The sequence below is a fragment of the Prionailurus viverrinus genome, chromosome D1, assembly GCF_022837055.1.
Source record: "Prionailurus viverrinus isolate Anna chromosome D1, UM_Priviv_1.0, whole genome shotgun sequence".
Classification (NCBI taxonomy): domain Eukaryota; kingdom Metazoa; phylum Chordata; class Mammalia; order Carnivora; family Felidae; genus Prionailurus; species Prionailurus viverrinus.
Window position 1 is genome coordinate 59,166,169 of NC_062570.1, and position 21,120 is coordinate 59,187,288.

At 38.3% G+C, this 21,120-nt stretch overlaps 1 protein-coding gene across 4 annotated transcripts in view; it reads left to right on the forward strand.

The window, feature by feature from the left end:
- Positions 1-21,120, forward strand: part of FCHSD2 (FCH and double SH3 domains 2) — a 302,796-nt gene that overhangs the window by 254,269 nt on the left and 27,407 nt on the right. For all 4 annotated transcript variants that reach the window (XM_047824065.1, XM_047824066.1, XM_047824067.1 and 1 more), the window contains one exon: positions 11,227-11,331. In XM_047824065.1, the coding sequence (XP_047680021.1) occupies positions 11,227-11,331 (105 nt within the window). The remainder of the gene's footprint in view (positions 1-11,226; positions 11,332-21,120) is intronic.

Below are 21,120 nucleotides of genomic sequence, written 5' to 3' on the forward strand. Positions count from 1 at the left end.
TGGGGAACTCAAGTTTTTTTTTTTTATTTTAATTCCAGTATAGGTAACATACAATGTTATGTTAGTTTCAGGTGTACAATATAGTGATTCAACAGTTCCATACATTACTCAGTGCTCAGTATGGTAAGTGTACTCTTAATCCCCTAACCTATTTCACCCATCTTCCCAGCTACCTCCTTTCTGGTAACCACCAGTTCTCTATATTTAAGAGTCTGTTTTTTTGGTTTATCTCTTTTTTTCTTTGTTCATTTGTAGAGGTCTCAATATTTTTAAAATAGCAGCTATCTCCAAATTAATCCATATATTCAGTGCAATCCAAGTCAAACATCCAGCAGGGATTTTTATAGAAATTGACAAAATGCTTCTAAAGCATACATGGAAAAGCAAATGATCTAGAATAGCCAAAGCAATTTTGAAAAATAAGAACAAGCCTTTCCAGAGTGAAAGATGGCGATGTAGGAGGACGCTGGGCTCACTGCGTCCTGCTGATCACTTAGATTCCACCTACACCTGCTTAAATAACCCAGAAAACTGCCAGAGGATTAGCAGAACGGAGTCTGCGGAGCCAAGCGCAGACGAGAGGCCCACGGAAGAGGGTAGGAAGGGCGGCGAGGCAGAGCGCGCTCCATGGACTGGCAGGAGGGAGCCGGGGCGGGGGGCAGCCCTCTGGCAAATCAGAGCCCCCGAGTCTAGTTTGCAAAAGCGGAGGGGCTGGACGGAGTGTGTTCCGACAGCGAGCGGGACTTGACATCTGGAAGGTTATAAGCTAACAGCTCTGCTCGGAGAGTGGGAGGGCTGGAGGACAACAGGAGGGAGAGTTGTTGAGCCCCGGACCACAGAGCTCAGCTTGGCGGGGAACAAAGGCACTCACCAGCGCCATCTCCCTCGCCCATCCCCCAGCCAAAATCCCAAAGGGAACCAGTTCTTGCCAGGGAACTTGCTTGCACTGTGCAAACACCCAACACTGTGCTTCTGTGGATCCATGCCTCCGGCGGCAGGTCTGACTCCCTCTCAGTGCCGCAGGGCCCCTCCCAAAGTGGATCACTGAAGGAAAAGCAAGCTGAGCCTGCCCCTCCTGCCTCTGTGCACCTTGCTGATCCACCCCAGCTAATACGCCAGATCCCCAGCACCACAAGCCTGGCACTGTGCAAGTAGCCCAGACGGGCCACGCCACCCCACAGTGAATCCCGCCCCTAGGAGAGGGAAGAGAAGGTACACACCAGTCTGACTGTGGCCCCAGCAGTGGGCTGGGGCAGACATCAGGTCTGACTGTGGCTCTGCCCACCAGCGCAAGTTATTCAAGACAGCACAGGAGAAGTGCCCTGCAGTTGCGCACCACTCCAGGGACTATCCAAAATGATGAAACAGAAGACTTCCCCTCAAAAAAACCTCCAGGAAATAACGACAGCTAACAAACTGATCAAAAACAATTTAAACAATATAACAGAAAGTGAATTTAGAATAAGAGTCATAAAATTAATAGCTGGGCTTGAAAACAGTATAAAGGACAGCAGAGAATCTATTGCTACAGAGATCAAGGGACTAAGGAACAGCCAGGAGGAGCTAAAAAATGCTATTAATGAGGGGCGCCTGGGTGGCTCAGTCGGTTAAGCATCCGACTTCAGCTCAGGTCACGATCTCGCGGTCCGCGAGTTCGAACCCCACGTCGGGCTCTGGGCTGATGGCTCAGAGCCTGGAGCCTGCTTCCGATTCTGTGCCTCCCTCTCTCTCTGCCCCTCCCCTGTTCATGCTCTGTCTCTCTCTGTCTCAAAAATAAATAAACGTTGAAAAAAAATTTTTTTTTAAAAATGCTATTAATGAGCTGCAAAATAAAATGGAGACGACCACAGCTCAGATTGAAGAGGCAGAGGAGAGAATAGGTGAACTAGAAGATAAAATTATGGAAAAAGAAGAAGCTGAGAAAAAGATTAAAAAAATCCAGGAGTATGAGGGGAAAATTAGAGACTAAGTGATGCACTAAAGAGAAATAATCTACGCATAATTGGTATTCCAGAGGAGGAAGAGAGAGGGAAAGGTGCTGAAGGTGTACTTGAAGAAATAATAGCTGAGAACTTCCCTGATCTGGGGAAGGGAAAAGGCATTGAAATCCAAGAGGCACAGAGAACTCCCTTCAGACGTAACTTGAATCGATTTTCTGCACGACCTATCCTAGTGAAACTGGCAAAATACAAGGATAAAGAGAAAATTCTGAAAGCAGCGTAGGATAAACATGCTCTAACATATAAAGGGAGACCGATAAGACTCGTGACGGATCTCTCTACTGAAACTTGGCAGGCCAGAAAGGAATGGCAGGAAATCTTCAATGTGATAAACAGAAAAAATATGCAGCCGAGAATCCTCTATCCAGCAAATCTGTCATTTAGGATAGAAGGAGAGATAAAGATCTTCCCAAACAAACAAAAACTGAAGTAATTCATCACCACTAAACCAGCCCTACAAGAGATCCTAAGGGGGGTCCTGTGAGACAAAGTACCAGAGACATGGCTACTAGCATGAAACCTACAGACATCACAATGACTCTGAACCCATATCTTTCTATAATAACACTGAATGTAAATGGACTAAATGCACCAACCAAAAGACATAGGGTATCAGAATGGATAAAAAAAACAAGACCCATCTATTTGCTGTCTACAAGAGACTCGTGTTAGACCTGAGGACACTTTCAGATTGAAAGTGAGGGGATGGAGAACTATTTATCATGCTACTGGAAGTCAAAAGAAAGCTGGAGTAGCCATACTTATATCAGACAAACTAGACTTTAAATTAAAGGCTGTAACAAGAGATGAAGAAGGGCATTATATAATAATTACAGGATCTATCCATCAAGAAGAACTAACAATTATAAATGTCTATGCGCCGAATACCGGAGCCCCCAAATATATAAAACAATTACTCACAAACATAAGCAACCTTATTGACAAGAATGTGGTAATTGCAGGGGACTTTAATACCCCATTTACAACAATGGATAGATCATCTAGACACATGGTCAATAAAGAAACAAGGGCCCTGAATGATACATTGGATCAGATGGACTTGACAGATATACTTAGAACTCAGCATCCCAAAGCAACAGAATGTACTTTCTTCTCGAGTGCACATGGAACATTCTACAAGATAGATCACATACTGGGACACAAAACAGCCCTTCATAAGTATACAAGAATTGAGATCATGTCATGCATACTTTTAGACCACAATGCTGTGAAGCTTGAAATCAACCACGGGAAAAAGTCTGGAAAACCTCCAAAAGCATGGAGGTTAAAGAACACCCTACTAAAGAATGAATGGGTCCACCAAGCAATGAGAGAAGAAATTCAAAAATATATGGAAACAAACGAAAATGAAAATACAACAATCCAAACGCTTTGGGATGCAGCGAAGGCAGTCCTGAGAGGAAAATACATTGCAATCCAGGCCTATCTCAAGAAACAAGAAAAATCCCAAATACAAAATCTAACAGCACACCTAAAGGAAATAGAAGCAGAGCAACAAAGACACCCCAAACCCAGCAGAAGAAGAGAAATAATAAAGATCAGAGCATAAACAATATAGAATCTAAAAAAACTGTAGAGCAGATCAATGAAACCAAGAGTTGGTTTTTTGAAAAAATAAACAAAATTGATAAATCTCTAGCCAGGCTTCTCAAAAAGAAAAGGGAGATGAGCCAAATAGATAAAATCATGAATGAAAATGGAATTATTACAACCAATCCCTCAGAAATACAAGCAATTATCAGGGAATACTATGAAAAATTATATGCCAACAAACTGGACAAGCTGGAAGCAATGGAAAAATTCCTAAACACCCACACACTTCCAAAATTCAAACTGGAGGAAATAGAAAGCTTGAACAGACCCATAACCAGCGAAGAAATTGAATCAGTTATCAAAAATCTCCCAACAAGTAAGAGTCCAGGACCAGATGGCTTCCCTGGGGAATTCTACCAGACATTTAAAGCAGATATAATACCTATCCTTCTCAAGCTATTCCAAAAAATAGAAAGGGAAGGAATTCAGCAAAGTCGCAGGAGACAAAATCAGTGTACAGAAATCAGTTGCATTCTTATACACTAATAATGAAACAACAGAAAGACAAATAAAGAAACTGATCCCATTCACAATTGCACCAGGAATCATAAAATACCTAGGAATAAACCTAACCAAAGATGTACAAGATCTGTATGCTGAAAACTATAGAAAGTTTATGAAGGAAATTGAAGAAGATATAAAGAAATGGAAAAACATTCTGTGCTCATGGGTTGGAAGAATAAATATTGTTAAAATGTCAATACTACCCAAAGCTATCTACACATTCAGTGCAATCCCAATCAAAATTGCACCAACATTCCTCTCAAAGCTAGAACAAGCAATCCTAAAATTCATATGGAACCACAAAAGGCCCCGAATAGCCAAAGTAATTTTGAAGACGAAGACCAAAGCAGGAGGCATCACAATCCCAGACTTTAGCCTCTACTCCAAAGCTGTCATCATCAAGACAGCATGGTATTGGCACAAAAACAGACACATAGACCAATGGAATAGAATAGAAACCCCAGAACTAGACCCACAAAATATGGCCAACTAATCTTTGACAAAGCAGGAAAGAATATCCAATGGAAAAAAGACAGTCTCTTTAACAAATGGTGCTGGGAGAACTGGACAGCAACATGCAGAAGAATGAAACTACACCACTTTCTTACACCATTCACAAAAATAAACTCAAAATGGATAAAGGACCTGAATGTGAGACAGGAAACCATCAAAACCTTAGAGGAGAAAGCAGGAAAAGACCTCTCTGACCTCAGCTGCAGCAGTTTTTTCCTTGACACATCCCCAAGGGCAAGGGAATTAAAAGCAAAAATGAACTATTGGGACCTCCTCAAGATAAAAAGCTTCTGCACAGCAAAGGAAACAATCAACAAAACTAAAAGGCAACCAACGGAGTGGGAAAACATATTTGCAAATTACATATCAGACCAACGGCTAGCATCCAAAATCTATAAAGAGCTCACCAAACTCCACACCCAAAAAACAAATACTCCAGTGAAGAAATGGGCAGAACACATGAATAGACACTTCTGTAAAGAAGACATCCATATGGCCAACAGGCACATGAAAAGATGCTCAGCATCGCTCCTCATCAGGGAAATACAAATCAAAACCATGCTCAGATATCACCTCACGCCAGTCAGAGTGGCCAAACTGAACAAATCAGGAGACTATAGATGCTGGAGAGGATGTGGAGAAACGGGAACCCTCTTGCACTGTTGGTGGGAATGCAAACTGGTGCAGCCACTCTGGTAAACAGTGTGGAGGTTCCTCAAAAAATTAAAAATAGACCTACCCTATGACCCAGCAGTAGCACTGCTAAGAATTTACCCAAGGGATACAGGAGTACTGATGCATAGGGGCACTTGTACCCCAGTGTTCATAGCAGCACTCTCAACAATAGCCAAATTGTGGAAAGAGCCTAAATGTCCATCAACTGATGAATAAATAAAGAAATTGTGGTTTATATACACAATGGAGTACTACGTGGCAATGAGAAAGAATGAAATATGGCCCTTTGTAGCAACGTGGATGGAACTGGAGAGTGTTATGCTAAGTGAAATAAGCCATACAGAGAAAGAGAGATACCATATGGTTTCACTCTTATGTGGATCCTGAGAAACTTAACAGAAACCCATGGGGGAGGGGAAGGGAAAAAAAAAAAAGAGGTTAGAGTGGAAGAGAGCCAAAGCACAAGAGACTCTTATAAACTGAGAACAAACTGAGGGTTGATGGGGGGTGGGAGGGAGGGGAGGATGGGTGATGGGTATTGAGGAGGGCATCTTTTGGGATGAGCACTGGGTGTTGTATGGAAACCAATTTGACAATAGATTTCATACATTAAAAAAAAGAAAAGAAAAAAGAAAATTGGAGGGCTTACTCTACCTCATTTCAAGATATAAAACTACAAAAATCAAGATACTGTAGTATTGGTGTAAGAATAGACTTACAGGAGGCGCCTGGGTAACTCAGTGAGTTAAGCCCCTGACTTCGGCTTAGGTTATGATGTTCCAATTTGTGAGCTCAATCCCCACTTCGGGCTCCGCACTGTCAGCATGAGATTGTCTCTCTCTCCCCCTGTCTCTCTCTTTCAGCCCCTCATGGGTTTCTCTCAGCCCCTCGTACACTTGTGCCCTCTCTCTTTTAAAAGTAAATAAATAATAAAAATAAATAAATGGGTTTTTTTTTAAAAAGAAAGGACTTACAGATGAATAGAACAAAATAGAGAGTCTAGAAATAGGCACACACATATATAGTCCAGTGATTTTTAACAAAGATGTAACAAACTTGTAAAAATGTTAAATAAATTTTAATAAAAATGAATCTAGCCATGTTTTAAGCACATGACTAGGGTGCAAGGATGATTCAACATTAGAAAATTTATCAGTATAATAAACTGCATTTATCCAGTAAAGATGAAAATTTCTATGATTATTTTATAGTTACCAAAAAAGCATATTATAAAACTCGTTATCTCTTAATGATTCAAAAATAAAACAGGGGTATCTGGGTGGCTCAGTAAGTTAAGCGTCCGACTTCAGCTCAGGTCATGATCTCATGGTCCGTGGCTTCCAGCTGACAGGTGAGAGCTCAGAGCCTGGAAGCTGCTTTGGATTCTGTGTCTCAAGGGGTGCCTGGGTGGCACAGTTGGTTAAGTTGATTCTGTGTCTCCCTCTCTCTCTCTCCCTACCCCACTTGCTCTGTGTCTCTTTCTCTCAAAAATAAATAAACATTAAAAAAATAAAACAAAATTCACAGCCAGCCAGATAAAGAACTTTTCATCCTAACAAGGATATCTTCCTGAGACTTACTGCAAACATTATACTTGATGGGGTTGTATTAGTTTTATATATCTGCCATAACAAATTACCACAAACTTAGTAGTTTAAAATAACAGTACAAATTTCTCATCTCACAGTTCTGTAGATCAGAAGTCTGGGTGGGCTTGGCTGATTTTACTGCTCAGGCTCTAGCAAGGCCGAAATCCTCCGGAGTAGGACCCACTTCCATGCTCATTCAGATTGTTGTCACAATCTAGTTCCTAATAACTGTAGGACTGAGGTCCCTGTTTCTTTGCTGTCAGTTAGGGGCTACCCTTAGCTCTTAGAGGCTACTCTCTCTGGTCCTTCTACATGGGCTTGTACATCTCAGAGTCAGCAATGATGCATTGAATCCTTCCCATGCTTGGAATCTCCCTGACTTGTTTTTGGCCCCTCTCTTTTCTCATACCAGCTGGAGAAAGTTCTGTGCTTATAAGGTCTCATAATGATTAGATTGAGCCACTTTGATAATCCAGAATAATCTCCCTATCTTAAGGTCTATAACGCTAATATAAGTGTAAATTATATTTTACATATAAACAGTTTCAGGAAATTAGGGTGTGGACATGTTTGGAAGCCATTCTGCCTACTAAAATGGTAAAATAAGAAAACAGTACCCATCATCACCAGTAATTTTTAGTGTCATAAGATTTAGTCAGTACATTAATGAAAGAAAAATAAAGTATTTAAATATTAGGAAAAGGTACACCTGTCATTATTTGTAGATGATGTGATTGTGGACTCCCCAAAATATGTGACCCAACTGTCAAACAGACGTAATAACAGCTCAATAAGGTGAAGAGATTTAACACTATCACAGAAATCATTAGATTTCTTAGTAACTAGAAATAATAAATTACAAAATGCAATTAGAAAAAAAAAAATTCACCATAGCAGTAAAATACTGATGAATTAACCAGGGAAATATCATGACCTGTAAGAAGACATTTTTTTTTAACCAATGAACATAAAAGATGACCTGAGTAATTGTGGAGAGATGCCAAAAAAATGTGGATTTTTGTATTTATTTGTAATTTCAGTGCAATCCCAATGAAACCAAAAAGATATTTTTATTTCTTAAAAGATTTTATTTATTGGGGCACCTGGGTGGCTCAGTCGGGTAAGCCTCTGACTTTGGCTCAAGTCATGATCTCACAGTTTGTGAGTTCAAGCCCTGCATCGGCCGCTGTGCTGACAGCTCAGAGTCTAGAGTCTGCTTCAGATTCTGTTTCTCCCTCTCTCTCTCTGCCCCTTCTCCACTAGTGCGCTCTCTCTGTCTCTCTCTCTATCTCTGTCTCTCTCTCTCTTGCTCACTCATTCTCTCAAAAATAAACACTAAAAAAGATTTTTTTAAGATTTTATTTTTTAAATTAGTAATTATTTTACATTCTTTTTAAAAATTTTTTTTAAGTTTTATTTGAGAGAGAGTGAGCACACACAAGTGGGGGAGGGGCAGAGAGAAAGAGAGACAGAATCCCAAGCAGGCTCCAAACCATTAGCACAGAGCCCGATGTGGGGCTCAAACCCATGTACCATGAGATTTTGACCTGAGCCAAGATCAAGACTCACTTAACCAACTGTGCCACCCAGGTGCCCCTAACGATTTTATTTTTAAGTAATCTCTACACCCAACATGAGGCTTGAACTTAACAACCCCAAGATCAAGAGTCACACACTCTACTGACTGAGCCAGCCAGGCACCCCTAAAAAGATATTTTCAAAGGAATTTAAAAATCTGGCTCTAAAAATGTTTCTGGATTTTTTTTTTAATGTGCAGGAATAGCCAAGAACAACAATGAGACTTATGTGCCTTAGCACATACTGAAATACAATAATGACCATAGTAATTAAAACTGGTATTATACAGAAATTAACAAATATATTTAAAAAAATGATCTGTATGCGTATGGACCATTAGATACTGATTGAAATCAACCAACCATAAAAAAGTCATTTTGAAGAGCCAAAGAAATTTCATGATGAACAGCATAGTAAGGCTACCAAAGGACTCATTAGTAGGTCTGTTGATGGTATTATAGTTTTATTTTTTCTTAAAGTTCATATTTTCAGAGACTTCTAATAAGGCATGTAGGAGTGAAATGACATGATGTTTGAAATTTGCTTTAAAATAATCTAGCCAAGGGGCACCTGGGTGGCGCAGTCGGTTAAGCGTCCGACTTCAGCCAGGTCACGATCTCGCGGTCCGTGAGTTCGAGCCCCGCGTCGGGCTCTGTGCTGACAGCTCAGAGCCTGGAGCCTGTTTCTGAATCTGTGTCTCCCTCTCTCTCTGCCCCTCCCCCGTTCATGCTCTGTCTCTCTCTGTCCCAAAAATAAAATAAACGTTGAAAAAAAAAATTTAAAATAATCTAGCCAAGAAAAAAAAGACTAAGCAATGTAGATGTAGAAAAATCTTGCTGACTGTTGAATCTTGATGATCAGTATATTGGAAGTTCAGCATACTAGGCTCTTTACTTTTGAGTGTATTTGAAATTTTTCATAATAAAATTGTTCATGGCATTTCAAATCTTTGGGAGAAGGATTTATTCAGTAAATAGTATTAGAGCAATTGTCTGTGCATCTGGGGAAAAAATATAAAGTTAGATTCCTCCCTTCCACTGTAATACAGAATAAATTTAGAGTAATTAAAGAGACATGTGCTAAACACAAATGATTAAAACCTGGAAAATATAGAATATTTTTGGTATATTACAGATGGCTTTTTTTTAGTGTTTATTTTGAGAGAGAACGAATGGGGGAGGAGCAAAGAGAGAAGGAGAAAGAGAATCCCAAAGCAAGCTCCACGATGCCAGTGTGGAGCCCAATACAAGGGCTTGATCTCACAAATCACAAGATCATGACCTGAGCCAAAATCAAGAGTCAATTACTTAACTGACTGAGCCACCCAGGCGCCCCTACGGATGACTTCTTAAGCAAGACACAAAACCCAGAACCCATAAAGGAAGAAACCAATAAATGTGACCACATAAAAAATAAACATTTCTATAAAACTAAAGAACTTTAAAAAGTTACGAGAAAAGGAATAGAATGAGACATTTGTGTTTGTTTTTTAATATTTATTCATTTTGAGAGAGAGAGCTCAAGCAGGAGAGGGGGGCGGTACAGAGAATCTCCGCACTGCAGCATGGAGCCTGATGCGGGACTTGAACCCATGAACCGTGAGATCATGACATGAACTGAAACCAAGAGTCAGATGCTTAACCAACTGAGCCACCCAGGCACCTCTGACACCTCTGGCACGTCTGACATAACAGATAAAGGACTAATATCTAGAAAGATGTTTAATAAGTAACAAAAAGACAAAAAAAAAAAAAAAAACAGAAGAATGGATAGAGGCTATGAACTGTCCATTTATAAAAATAGAAATAAATACAGATGACCAACATACGAAATGATGCTATTAGAGAAATTAAAATTGAAATGAGATGATCTTCGTGTATATAGCATCTTGGCAAAAATTTTAAAGATTGACAGTATTTAATGTTGGTAAGATACAGAAAAATATGCTCTCACACAGTACTAGTAAAAGACGAGGTATAATTTTTGGGGGGCAACTCAGCAATGTCTATTTAAATTAAAATACACAGTTTTCACTTCTGTATTTTTATCTTAAGTAAATATTCCTATATGTGTTCAAAGAGTCATTAACAAGGTTGTTTGTACAGTACTATTTATAATATTGGGAAATTCGAAAACTCAAATAGCAGTAGAAAAAGAGTAAATAAAAATGGTACAGCTAAACTATTGAATCTATGGATTAGAGAATGAAGTCAGTCTATTTGTACAATCATAAACAGTTTGCTTAGACACATTGAAGGGATGATAGATCTCATTTTAGATCTATTTTTCAGATCATTTTAAACAAAACTTCAAGTATGTAGAAATACACAAGCAATAGTCTGGAAAAATACGTGTAAATTGATGGGATGTGCCATTTTATATTAGTTGTTGTTTTATAACAATATATTCATGTAATTTTTAAAAATCGAAAGTATGTATATCAAAACATGCAATCCAAATAAGGTTTGTAGCTTGTACCAATGTCAATATCCTGGTTTTTATATTGTAGTATAGTTATATAAGCTGTTGCCATAGGGGAAAGGGACAAAGGGACTTTCTGCTACTTTTGCAATGTTGTAATTATATCAAGGGTTTGTTTTTTTATAATTAACAAATAAGTGAAAAAATTAAAGGTTAAAAAAGGAATCGTGGCCACTTGTCACTGAAACCTAGTAAATTACCTAAATACACTAGTCACTTAAGAAAAAATAGAGAAAAAAAAATAGTCATCATTTCCCTATTTTCTTTAATAGGTACTAGATGATCTGGAATGTCATGGAGTTGCAGTATCAGAACAAAGCCGAGCAGAGTTGGAACAGAAAATAGATGAAGCTAGAGAAAATATTCGTAAAGCAGAGGTGAGGTGGCAGCTAACTGTGGCATTTTGCCCAGCTCCAACAACGTCACGACTATGATATATACCTTTAGGATTCAGTTTCTATACACTGATTAATTTGAAGATGATTCAACATCTTTATGTGTGTCCAGAGTATTAGTTTTGAGTACCTGCTTCATACAAGGTAATACATGTAACAAAAGGCACTGAACCTATCTGAAGAGTTTGCAATCGTGAAACATTAAATAACAGAAGAATTATATCACAGTGAAGGTACTAATTTTATAGTTTTCATAAGGTACAAAATAAATCAGTCAAATTAATGGCATAGAAATTGATACATATATGTTCAGAGCCTTGAAAAGTCCTGCCCCATATAGAAGGTTCACTGGTCCAGGAGCATAAGCTGATCTTCTAAAAAAGAGACTTGGTTGAGCAGACAAAACAAAAAACATTACAACCATGGATTTTAATCTTTTGCTAAGGGGTCTTGGGACCCTTTGAGGATTGTATATTTCTCCCACAAAAAAAAAAAATTCACATTTTTGTGCACAGTTTCCAGAAGTTCATGTACCCTAGAGTAATATTCTCTGACCTAGAGGCAGAGAGGTTGAGATAGAAAGAAGTTATTTGCAAAGGAGGAAGACCTAGGATATAATTTGGCAGTTGGATTAGATTAGAGTGGAAGGTTTTTTTGTGAGGAAATGTGGTAGGAAGAAAGCAAAATAATTGTGGTTAGGACCAGTACATGGAGGACCTGTGCACACTTGTATATAGTTATCTACCCAATGCAGCATGTTGAAGGGATGTAGAAATAGACATTTTAAAAAGACTGAGACTATCCAGGCCTCAAGGAGAATATGTTCTTGTTAGGAAGGCCTCAAGAGAGCCAAAGATAACTAAGGCCTTAAAGCATAAATGCCAAGGAATGATCCACACAAGTATACATAATACTTAAGGAACCCAGAGGACACAGAGACCCCTGGGAGAAGTTGTTAGGGCAGGTAACACAGAAGAGGTAGGATTTGAGATGGGTGTTGACAGATGAATAATATTTAATTCGAGAAAAAGGGATAGATAGCACAAGATTTGTGCTATGCAATGTTAAGAGGCATAACTGGAACCAAAAGAAGAAGGTAGGAAGGAGGCAGATTTGAAGCTGACATTGGGAAATCCTAACAGTCAGATCTGCCCAATGAAAGAATAAATTCCCCTGGGACGAGGTGCAGCTCTGCAAGTGCTGTCAGGGACTCTATACAAGGAATTCTTTCATTGGTTGATGGTTAATCTAAACTAGTGATTTTCACATGTCCCCTCAGGACTCTAGAGGTTTTGAGGAAATGTTTCAGTGGTTGGTTGGAGGGCAGGGGGAGGTGAGGGGAGAGACAGTTCAGGCAAACATAGGGAGTATGAGCATGTTTTTGGCATAACCCCACAGAAGTGATCTGAACCAGAAAAGCTTGCCATCTGCCTGGTCTAGAAAAGCCCCAGTAAACCTAACTTGCCTTTGTTCCTGGCACATGATCCACAGCCTCCATAGTGAAGAGGGCAGGGTGTACAATAAATAGTCATTTTCTGCTCTGAATTCAGGGTCACGGCTAAACCACTACCCCAGTGTGCTGGCCAACTACTATTGGCAGGCCCTTGCCTAGTCTGAGAAACACTGGCTTGTGTAGAAGAGTTTCTCCTGGTATTTGTTTCTCTATACTCTGAGTGAAGTCAGTTTCAGAGCTTTGGTGGAACGGGACAGGTCTCAGAAGTTTTCCAAAGGGTGTGTTCTCTCTTGTATTTTCCGTTTCCAGACTCCCTCCATAGTGTCACTGTCTGGTACCATCGCTCCACCAAACCCCCAGTAGTAGCAGTAGTAGGTATCAGTCACACAGTCTGCATTTAGGCTGAATGACCTGTTATTTCCATGAGTGTGCTAAACAGCCCTGTGTTTGTTAGCTCAAAGCTAAAAATATGAAGTGAGATTCCCACAACAGAATGACTCGTTTCTCCTAATACCAGTATTTAAGTCTGCATTCTCAAAGATAATTTTCTTACCAAAAATACAGAATATGCTAAAAACCATGATGCTAGATCCAGTATCTCAGTTTTGAATATCAGTGAAATACGGTTAATCTTACTGCTGTCTTACAATGATCTTCCACTTGATTTTCACCTATCAGATATGAAGAACAGTCCAGCTAAAATTAGATGGCAAATACATGAGTGTATTACTCGCTGCAGGGGTAGTACTTACCAGGTTGTCCTAATGACATTTTTGGATAGATTTGACTACAAGAGCCTTCAGGGGAACTGACAATAGTGGTTTTGTAGATTACCTTTTTCTTTCTTCTGCCTGCATATCATTTGCATTGAATTTTCCATTCAGTAGTTACTTATTTTATTATAAATAACTAATCAAAAGGGACAAAGCTGGTTAAAATTCCATTATATCCTTCATGTTTGATTTTTAACTCCCACCAACGTGTTACCCTCCCTTGTTGGGTAATCTACTTTATTTAGTCTTTTCTGTATTATGTTTCCCTTCAGTGTTGCTGATTACAATAAAAACATCTGTGGTGCTCAGTAATAGATTAAAGAAACTTTTTCCAGACATAGAAATTGAAAAATATAAATGGCCTGTGCTTTTCTAAAGAATATAGCAATTACTTAATAATTATTGACTGGTTAATGTGTCACAAATTCACTAAGTTATTAGTGTAACAATTACTTAATAAACATCTGCTGTGCCCCCGGCACTGATGGATATACTAGACATACAATGATGAACACACTGTGTGTACTAGATGTGGTACTGTTGGCAGCCCCTGACAAATCCAGGAGTTGAAACAAAGCAATAGCTGCTTAAATTAAACTTTAATAACAGTCCTCTTAACCTGGTATTTAGGTATTTGAATTTTTTGAAATGCCTTTTATCACAAAGACACACACATTCTGCATCTGACTTATACCTGTTTTAAAAGTAGCTTGCCAAGAAACTGAGCATTTTAAATACCATCTTTTTGGAAGCTGTACATGACGTATGTTGTTCCAGAGCACAATTACTTTTTGCATGTTTAAATTTTTCCCTTCTTGGGGGTTGAGGATAGTTCTCTTTTTTTTGACAGTGAAGAGACACACTGAGGAGACACAAATAGGAGAAAGTCAACGTAAGAAGTTAAAGATACTGGAAATTTTTAGTAATTCACGTTTGGTGTAAGGTCTGCAAGAAGGAACTATAGACTATATGATTCCTTCTCTAAGATACTAATTACATATTTTTTTATCTGAATGTACACTTGAAAGCCAGAGTACTTGGTATCAAGAGTGAATTAACAAAACCAAAAAAATCAATTATTATTTATATAAACACGTTTTCATAGGTACCATTTTCTCTTAAATTGTCATCCTATAAGGTTCTGTTGTACATCAGGAATTCAAGATTATTATGTCATCCTTGTACCTCAGTGACTCAAAAATGGTAATTAATACCCTTGCCAGCATGCTATAGGAGAAGCCCCAAAATTTCAGTTGCATAAGATGTAAAGCCTCCTTGCCACAAGATTAATGAAATGCTAAGGATAAGCCTGCTATAAAAACAGAATTTTCAATCATATTAGATCGAAATTTACATTACCTCAGGGCCTGTTATTGTGGGTTTTCACTATACTCTTATAATAGTGTGTCAGCACACCTTTTGACTAATCACTTTCTTTCACTTTATGTGTGAATATGTTTTTTTTTTTCCTTTGTGATTATTTATTTTTGAGAGAGAGGAAGAGAGCATGAGCGGGGGAAGGGGCAGAGAGCGAGGGGGACAGTTTCCGAAGTGGGCTCAGCTGCTGACAGCAGAAAGCCCAGTACAAGGCTCGAACTCATGAACCGTGAGATCATGACCTGCGCCAAGGTCAAGCTCTTACCCAACTGAGTCACCCAGGTGTCCCGTGAATATTTTCAACTGTACAGAAAAGATGAAGAGTAAATAAATATTTCTCAACATGCTAAATTCAACAGTTAATATTTTGCAATATTGGCCCTATGTGTTTATTTCTATTCTGTAAAATAGAGGTTAAATCTCGAGGCCTTATTAGAGTCAGTATTTTAGGCAAGAATACTTGATAGATGATGCTGTTTTTCATCACAGAATGTTTTTATCAAGTTGCCTCTCTATGAATGATGCTAACAGTAGTCACTTAATTAGGTGGTGCTCCCAGATCTTTCCACTGTTCAGGTTCCTTTTTTTCTTTTTTCTTTCTTTTTTTTTTTTTTTTTTTTGTATTTGCAGCTACCAGGTACAAGTCACCTCCAATAATGGCAAATACGTATTTTTCTCTCTTTCTTAAGTATCATTTTGATGTCATGGTATTTTAAAAGTTAGCTCTGGGGTACCTGGGTGGCTCAGTCAGTAGGTGTCTGACTTCAGCTCAGGTCATGATCTCACAGCTCTGTGAGTTCAAGCCCCGCATCAGGCTCTGTGCTGATGGCTCGGAGCCTGGAGCCTGCTTCAGATTCTGTGTCTCCCTCTCTCTCTGCCCCTAACCCACTCGCATTCTATTTCTGTCTCTCTCAAAAATAAATAAACATTTAAAAAAAATCAGCTCTATCAAGGTATAATATACATACAGTAAAATGTAACCATTTCAAGGGAACAGTTTGGTAAGTTTGGACAAATGCATCTCCTTAAACATTCACCACCACAATCTAGATACAAAATATTTCATTCATCCCCCCCAAAATTCTCTGGTGACCAGACAACAATTGACATGCTTTCTGTCTTAAGTTAATTCAACTCCAACAATATGAGTATTAGATTACTTGGTATTGTCCTACACATCACATGCAAAGATCACCTTTCATGCTTTTATACAGTCTTATTTTTTGTCTTAATCTGTTTGATGAGCTAGTATGTATTCAAGTTCACTGATTGTTTCTTCTGTGGTACATAATCTACTGTTAAGGCCATCCTGTCAGTTTTGATTTCAGGTGTTACAGCTTCAGCTCTAGGAGTTCTGTTTGGTTCTTTATATTTCCAGTTCATGCCTGCTTATCTTCATGTTTTCCTTTAAATCCTTAGGTGTATTTATAATAATGACTTTAAGTCTTGTCTGCTCATTCCATCATATCTGTGATGTCTGTCTTTCTTATTGACTGATTTTTTCCTTTAGTTATGGCTCATCTTCTTCTACTTTTCAAATACCTAGTAATTTTTACTGAGTACTAGAAATGGTGAGTGTTTGGTTATTGGGGTGTCTGAATTCTCCTTTCTTCTTTTAAAGACTATTGAGTTTTGTTCTGACAGCCAATTCAGTTGCAGATCAATTTGATCCTTTTGAGGCTTATTTTCAAGCTTTGTTTTGGCTGGTTTAGAATAGCCTTTCCAACAGTGTGGAGGTTCCTCAAAAACTTAAAAATAGAACTACCCTACGACCCAGCAATTACATTACTAGGTATATATCCAAGGGATACAGGTGTGCTGTTTCGAAGGGGCATATGCACCCCAATGTTTATAGCAGTGCTATTGACAATAGCCAAAGTATGGAAAGAGCCCAAATGTCCATCAACGGATGAATGGATAAAGAAGATATGGTGTGTGTATATGTATATGTATATGTATATGTATATGTGTATGTGTATGTGTATGTGTATACATGTATGTGTATATATATGTATACACATATACATGTGTGTGTATATATATGTATACACATATATGTGTATATATGTATACACATATGTGTATATATATACACATACATACATACATGCATACAATGGAGTATTACTCAGCAATCAAAAAGAATGAAATCTTGTTATTGGCAACTATGTGGATGGAACTAGAGGGTATTATACTAAGCGAAATTAGAGAAAGACTGATATCAAATGACTTCACTCATATGAGGAATTTAAGATACAAAACAGATGAACCTAAGGGAAGGGAAGCAAAAAGAATATAAAAACAGGGAAGGGGACAAAACAGAAGAGACTCTTAAATACAGAGAACAAACTGAGGGTTGCTGGAGGGGTTGTGGGAGGGGGCATGGGCTAAATGGGTAAGGAGCATTAAGGAAGATGCTTGTTGGGATGCGCACTGGGTGTTATACATAGGTGATGAATCACTGCAATCTACTCCTGAAAACATCATTGCACTATATGCTAGCTAACTTGGATGTAAATTATAAATAAATGAATTAAAAAATTTTAAAAAAAAAAAGAATAGCCTTTCCAGTAGGACAAATTTAGCCCTATTACCAATGCATTTCCTTTCTATAGTTTCTTGTTTTACCATGAGTATCCAGCAAGGTTTCTCAACTCTGGCTGGACAGATGGAACATCTTTCAGCCCTGTATAAGCTCTTGAGAAGTTTTTAGTTCACAGCTCCATAGTAGATGTCCTTTCCCTGAGTCATTATCCTTTGCATCTCCTCATGGAGTCCCACATATTCTCAATTTATTACGGGTTTTTATTAATTTAGTGTATTTTAAATTATAGTTGGCCTTTTTTTCAGTGCCACATTGTCTAAATTTGGCCAGTGAGAGTCCATTTAATGGCTGACTTCCATGTCCTTTTGACATTATTCCCATTAGATTTTTGAACAGTTTCTTGCTTTCTCACACAACAAGCCATCATACACTCACCGTGTATTTTTCCCCTACCAGACTTAGAATTAGCCATTTCTTCATGGAGCTCTGATTTCTTTTAATAAAGAATAGTATTTATTTTTTTATTTAAAAAAACTTTTTTTTAATATTTTTATTTATTTTTGAGACAGAGAGAGACAGAGCATGAGCAGGGGAGGGGCACAGAGAGAGGGAGACACAGAATCTGAAGCAGGCTCCAGGCTCCAAGCTGTCAGCACAGAGCCCGATGCGGGGCTTGAACTCACAGGCCGCAAGATCATGACCTGAGCCGAAGTCGGACGCTCAACCAACTGAGCCACCCAGGCGCCCTAAGAATAGTATTTAGACACCAGAGTCTAGAATGTGAAGGTGCTTATTGTTATGAGTATCATTTATTTCTTGGCCCTTTCTTTGTTATTAGAGCTAGGAATTTATTATTTTTTTCACATCATGAGTTTATGTTGATCTTTCCAATTAAAATTTAAAATTAAAAGGATTTTGTTGAACTTCTTTGATTTTATTTTTTTTTCTCTTATATTGAAAATCTTGGTTCCTAATATTATCATAATATTTTATTTGCTTTCTCCTGCAGTATATTAAAAAGTCTCAGAATTATAATGGAAATACTAATGGTAATCTATTGAGCAAAATTTAAGATTTCTTTGCAGTTCATTTTGGGTATAGAATATATCTCTACAAGGGTTTCTGCTTCTGATAATAAAGGACTAACTCACATTAGGTTAATCCTCCTTTAGATAACAGTTATTAACCTGGGGTAAAAATATTTAAAGTGATTATTTAGTAGATGTGGAAAACTGCCATATAAAAACTGGAAAGGAATAGACCCTGAAAAGAATGGGACTGTACTTGGTGATATTAACATTAAACAGCTCTTTGCAAGGGGTTGTTTTCAAGCATAGAGCCTTGGTCTTAACTGGCTTTAGAATGGCTGTCAGGAAGCCCTCAAGTTTGCATATATGTAAATAACCGTCCATATCCTGGGCCAAACCTAAATACATGTATGGAACAGAAACTCCCAGGAGCTTGACAGGAAACAGTAGCTGGAAGGCAAAAATAATTAACAGAAAGTTCAGCTGTTGCTCACCACAGGGGAACAACATCAACCATTAAAATATTGGAGTGGTTGTAATATCAAAGTAAACTACAGGACAAGAAATATTAAAAGGGATCATTTATAATGATTAAAAATAAGGTGTTCATCATCTTCTCCATCAAGAAGACATAACAATTCTCCAGGCGCCTGGGTGGCTCAGTCAGTTGGGCATCCGACTTCGGCTCAGGTCAGGATCTCAGTTTGTGAGTTCAAGCCCCCACTTCGGGCTCTGTGCTGAGCTCAGAGTCTGGAGCCTGCTTCAGATTCTGTGTCTCCCTCTGTCTCTGCCCCTCCCCAGCTCCCGCTCTGTCTCTCTCTCTCTCAAAGTTAAATAAAAACATTAAAAAAAAGAAGAAGAAGAAGACAGTGTAACAATTCTGGATGTGTATATAATAATAGAGCTACTAAGTACATGAAGCAAAACTGGCCTAACTGAAAGGAGAAATAAACAAATCTACCATGGTAATTGGAGATTTCAACATTCCTTTCAGTAATTAGAAGAAGGAGCTAGAAAATCAGCAAGGATACAGGAGACTTGAACAACACTATCAACTAATTTTACCTTAATTGGCATTTAAAGAAGACTCTACCCTACAAGAGTATAGAGTATTTGTTCTTTTAAAGTACACACAGAATGTTCAGCATAAACCAGTGTCAAGTTAGTTTAAAAGTATTGATTTCAGTCTGAGTATGTTCTCTGACCATCAGAATTAAATTAAAAAATTAACAGATACCTGAAAAATCCCCAGATATTTGGAAACTGAATTATTTAAACACAACAATCTGTGGCTGCCTTAAAACACACACACACACACAACTTTATGGCAAAAGCTATTTATTATCTCTCACCATTCTGGGTGTTGACTATGCATTTCTTTTGCAGGTTTTTCCTGAGATTACTCAAGTTGCTGCATACATCTTAGAGGGTCTGCTAGAAGGCTAGGCCTTTTTTCCAAATGGTCTTTCATCCTCAATTATGCTAAACTGGGCTTCCTTACATGATGGAGATACATTCCAAGAAATCAACTTTACTTGCACTTACCAAATCTCTGCATCAAATTTGCATATGTTTTATCAAAGCAGATCACATGGATAAGCCCGGAATCAATGCGAGAGGGGACTACTTGGATAGCAAGAGGCATGATTCATTGGGAATAACAGTTTACCAAAATCGATGGGACTTTAGTTAAATCATTTTTCTCATCTATAATGGAGTTTATGATATCCATCCTCAGAATTGTTGTGTGGATTGAATGAAATGGTATAATCCTATGTGATAAAAGTTGTTTAGAATGTTTTTAAGAAACCAAAGGTAATTTAGAATGGCAAATACTACCATCTACCATTATTCATTTCCTACACATGCCAGGCATTGTCCTAAATAGTAGAGTTGCAACAGACACAGTCCTTACCTTAGAGAAATGATATTTTGAAGGTAAAGTAACTAAGCCCATATTAGATTTACAGGCTTTATAACTTTATCCACATGTCAAGCCAAAAAGTTTTATAAACTCAACTGTGGCTTGACATTTGGATGTGCTTATGTTAAATTTTATATTAAAATCAGTTAATTGACATTGTTAATACACCAAGATTATGTATCTATAAGATACATCTGTAAGATGTGGTTTTTCAAAGCATCATTTTAAAAAAACTCTATCTCTTGGGGCGTTTGGGTGGCTCGTCAGTTAAGCTTTCAGCTCTTGATTTCAGCTCAGGTCATGATCTCACCGTTCTTGAGATCAAGCCTCACGTCTTGAGATTAAGATTCTCTCCCTCTCTTTCTGCCCTTTCTGCACTCAACATATGCATGCTTTCTCTCAAAAAATTAATAATTAAAAAAATTTTTGAAGTAAAGTGAAAGACAACACACAGGATGGGAAAAAATAATCTGCAAATCATGTATCTGATGAGGGACTTTTATCTAGAATACATGAAAACTTACAATAAAGACAAAGACAAGGGGTACCTGGGTGGCTCAGTCAGTTGAGTGACCGACTCTTGATTTTGGTTCAGGTCATGATCTCACTGTTGTGAGATTGAGCCCCATGTTGGGTTCCATGATGAGTGTAGAGCCTGCTTGGGATTCTCT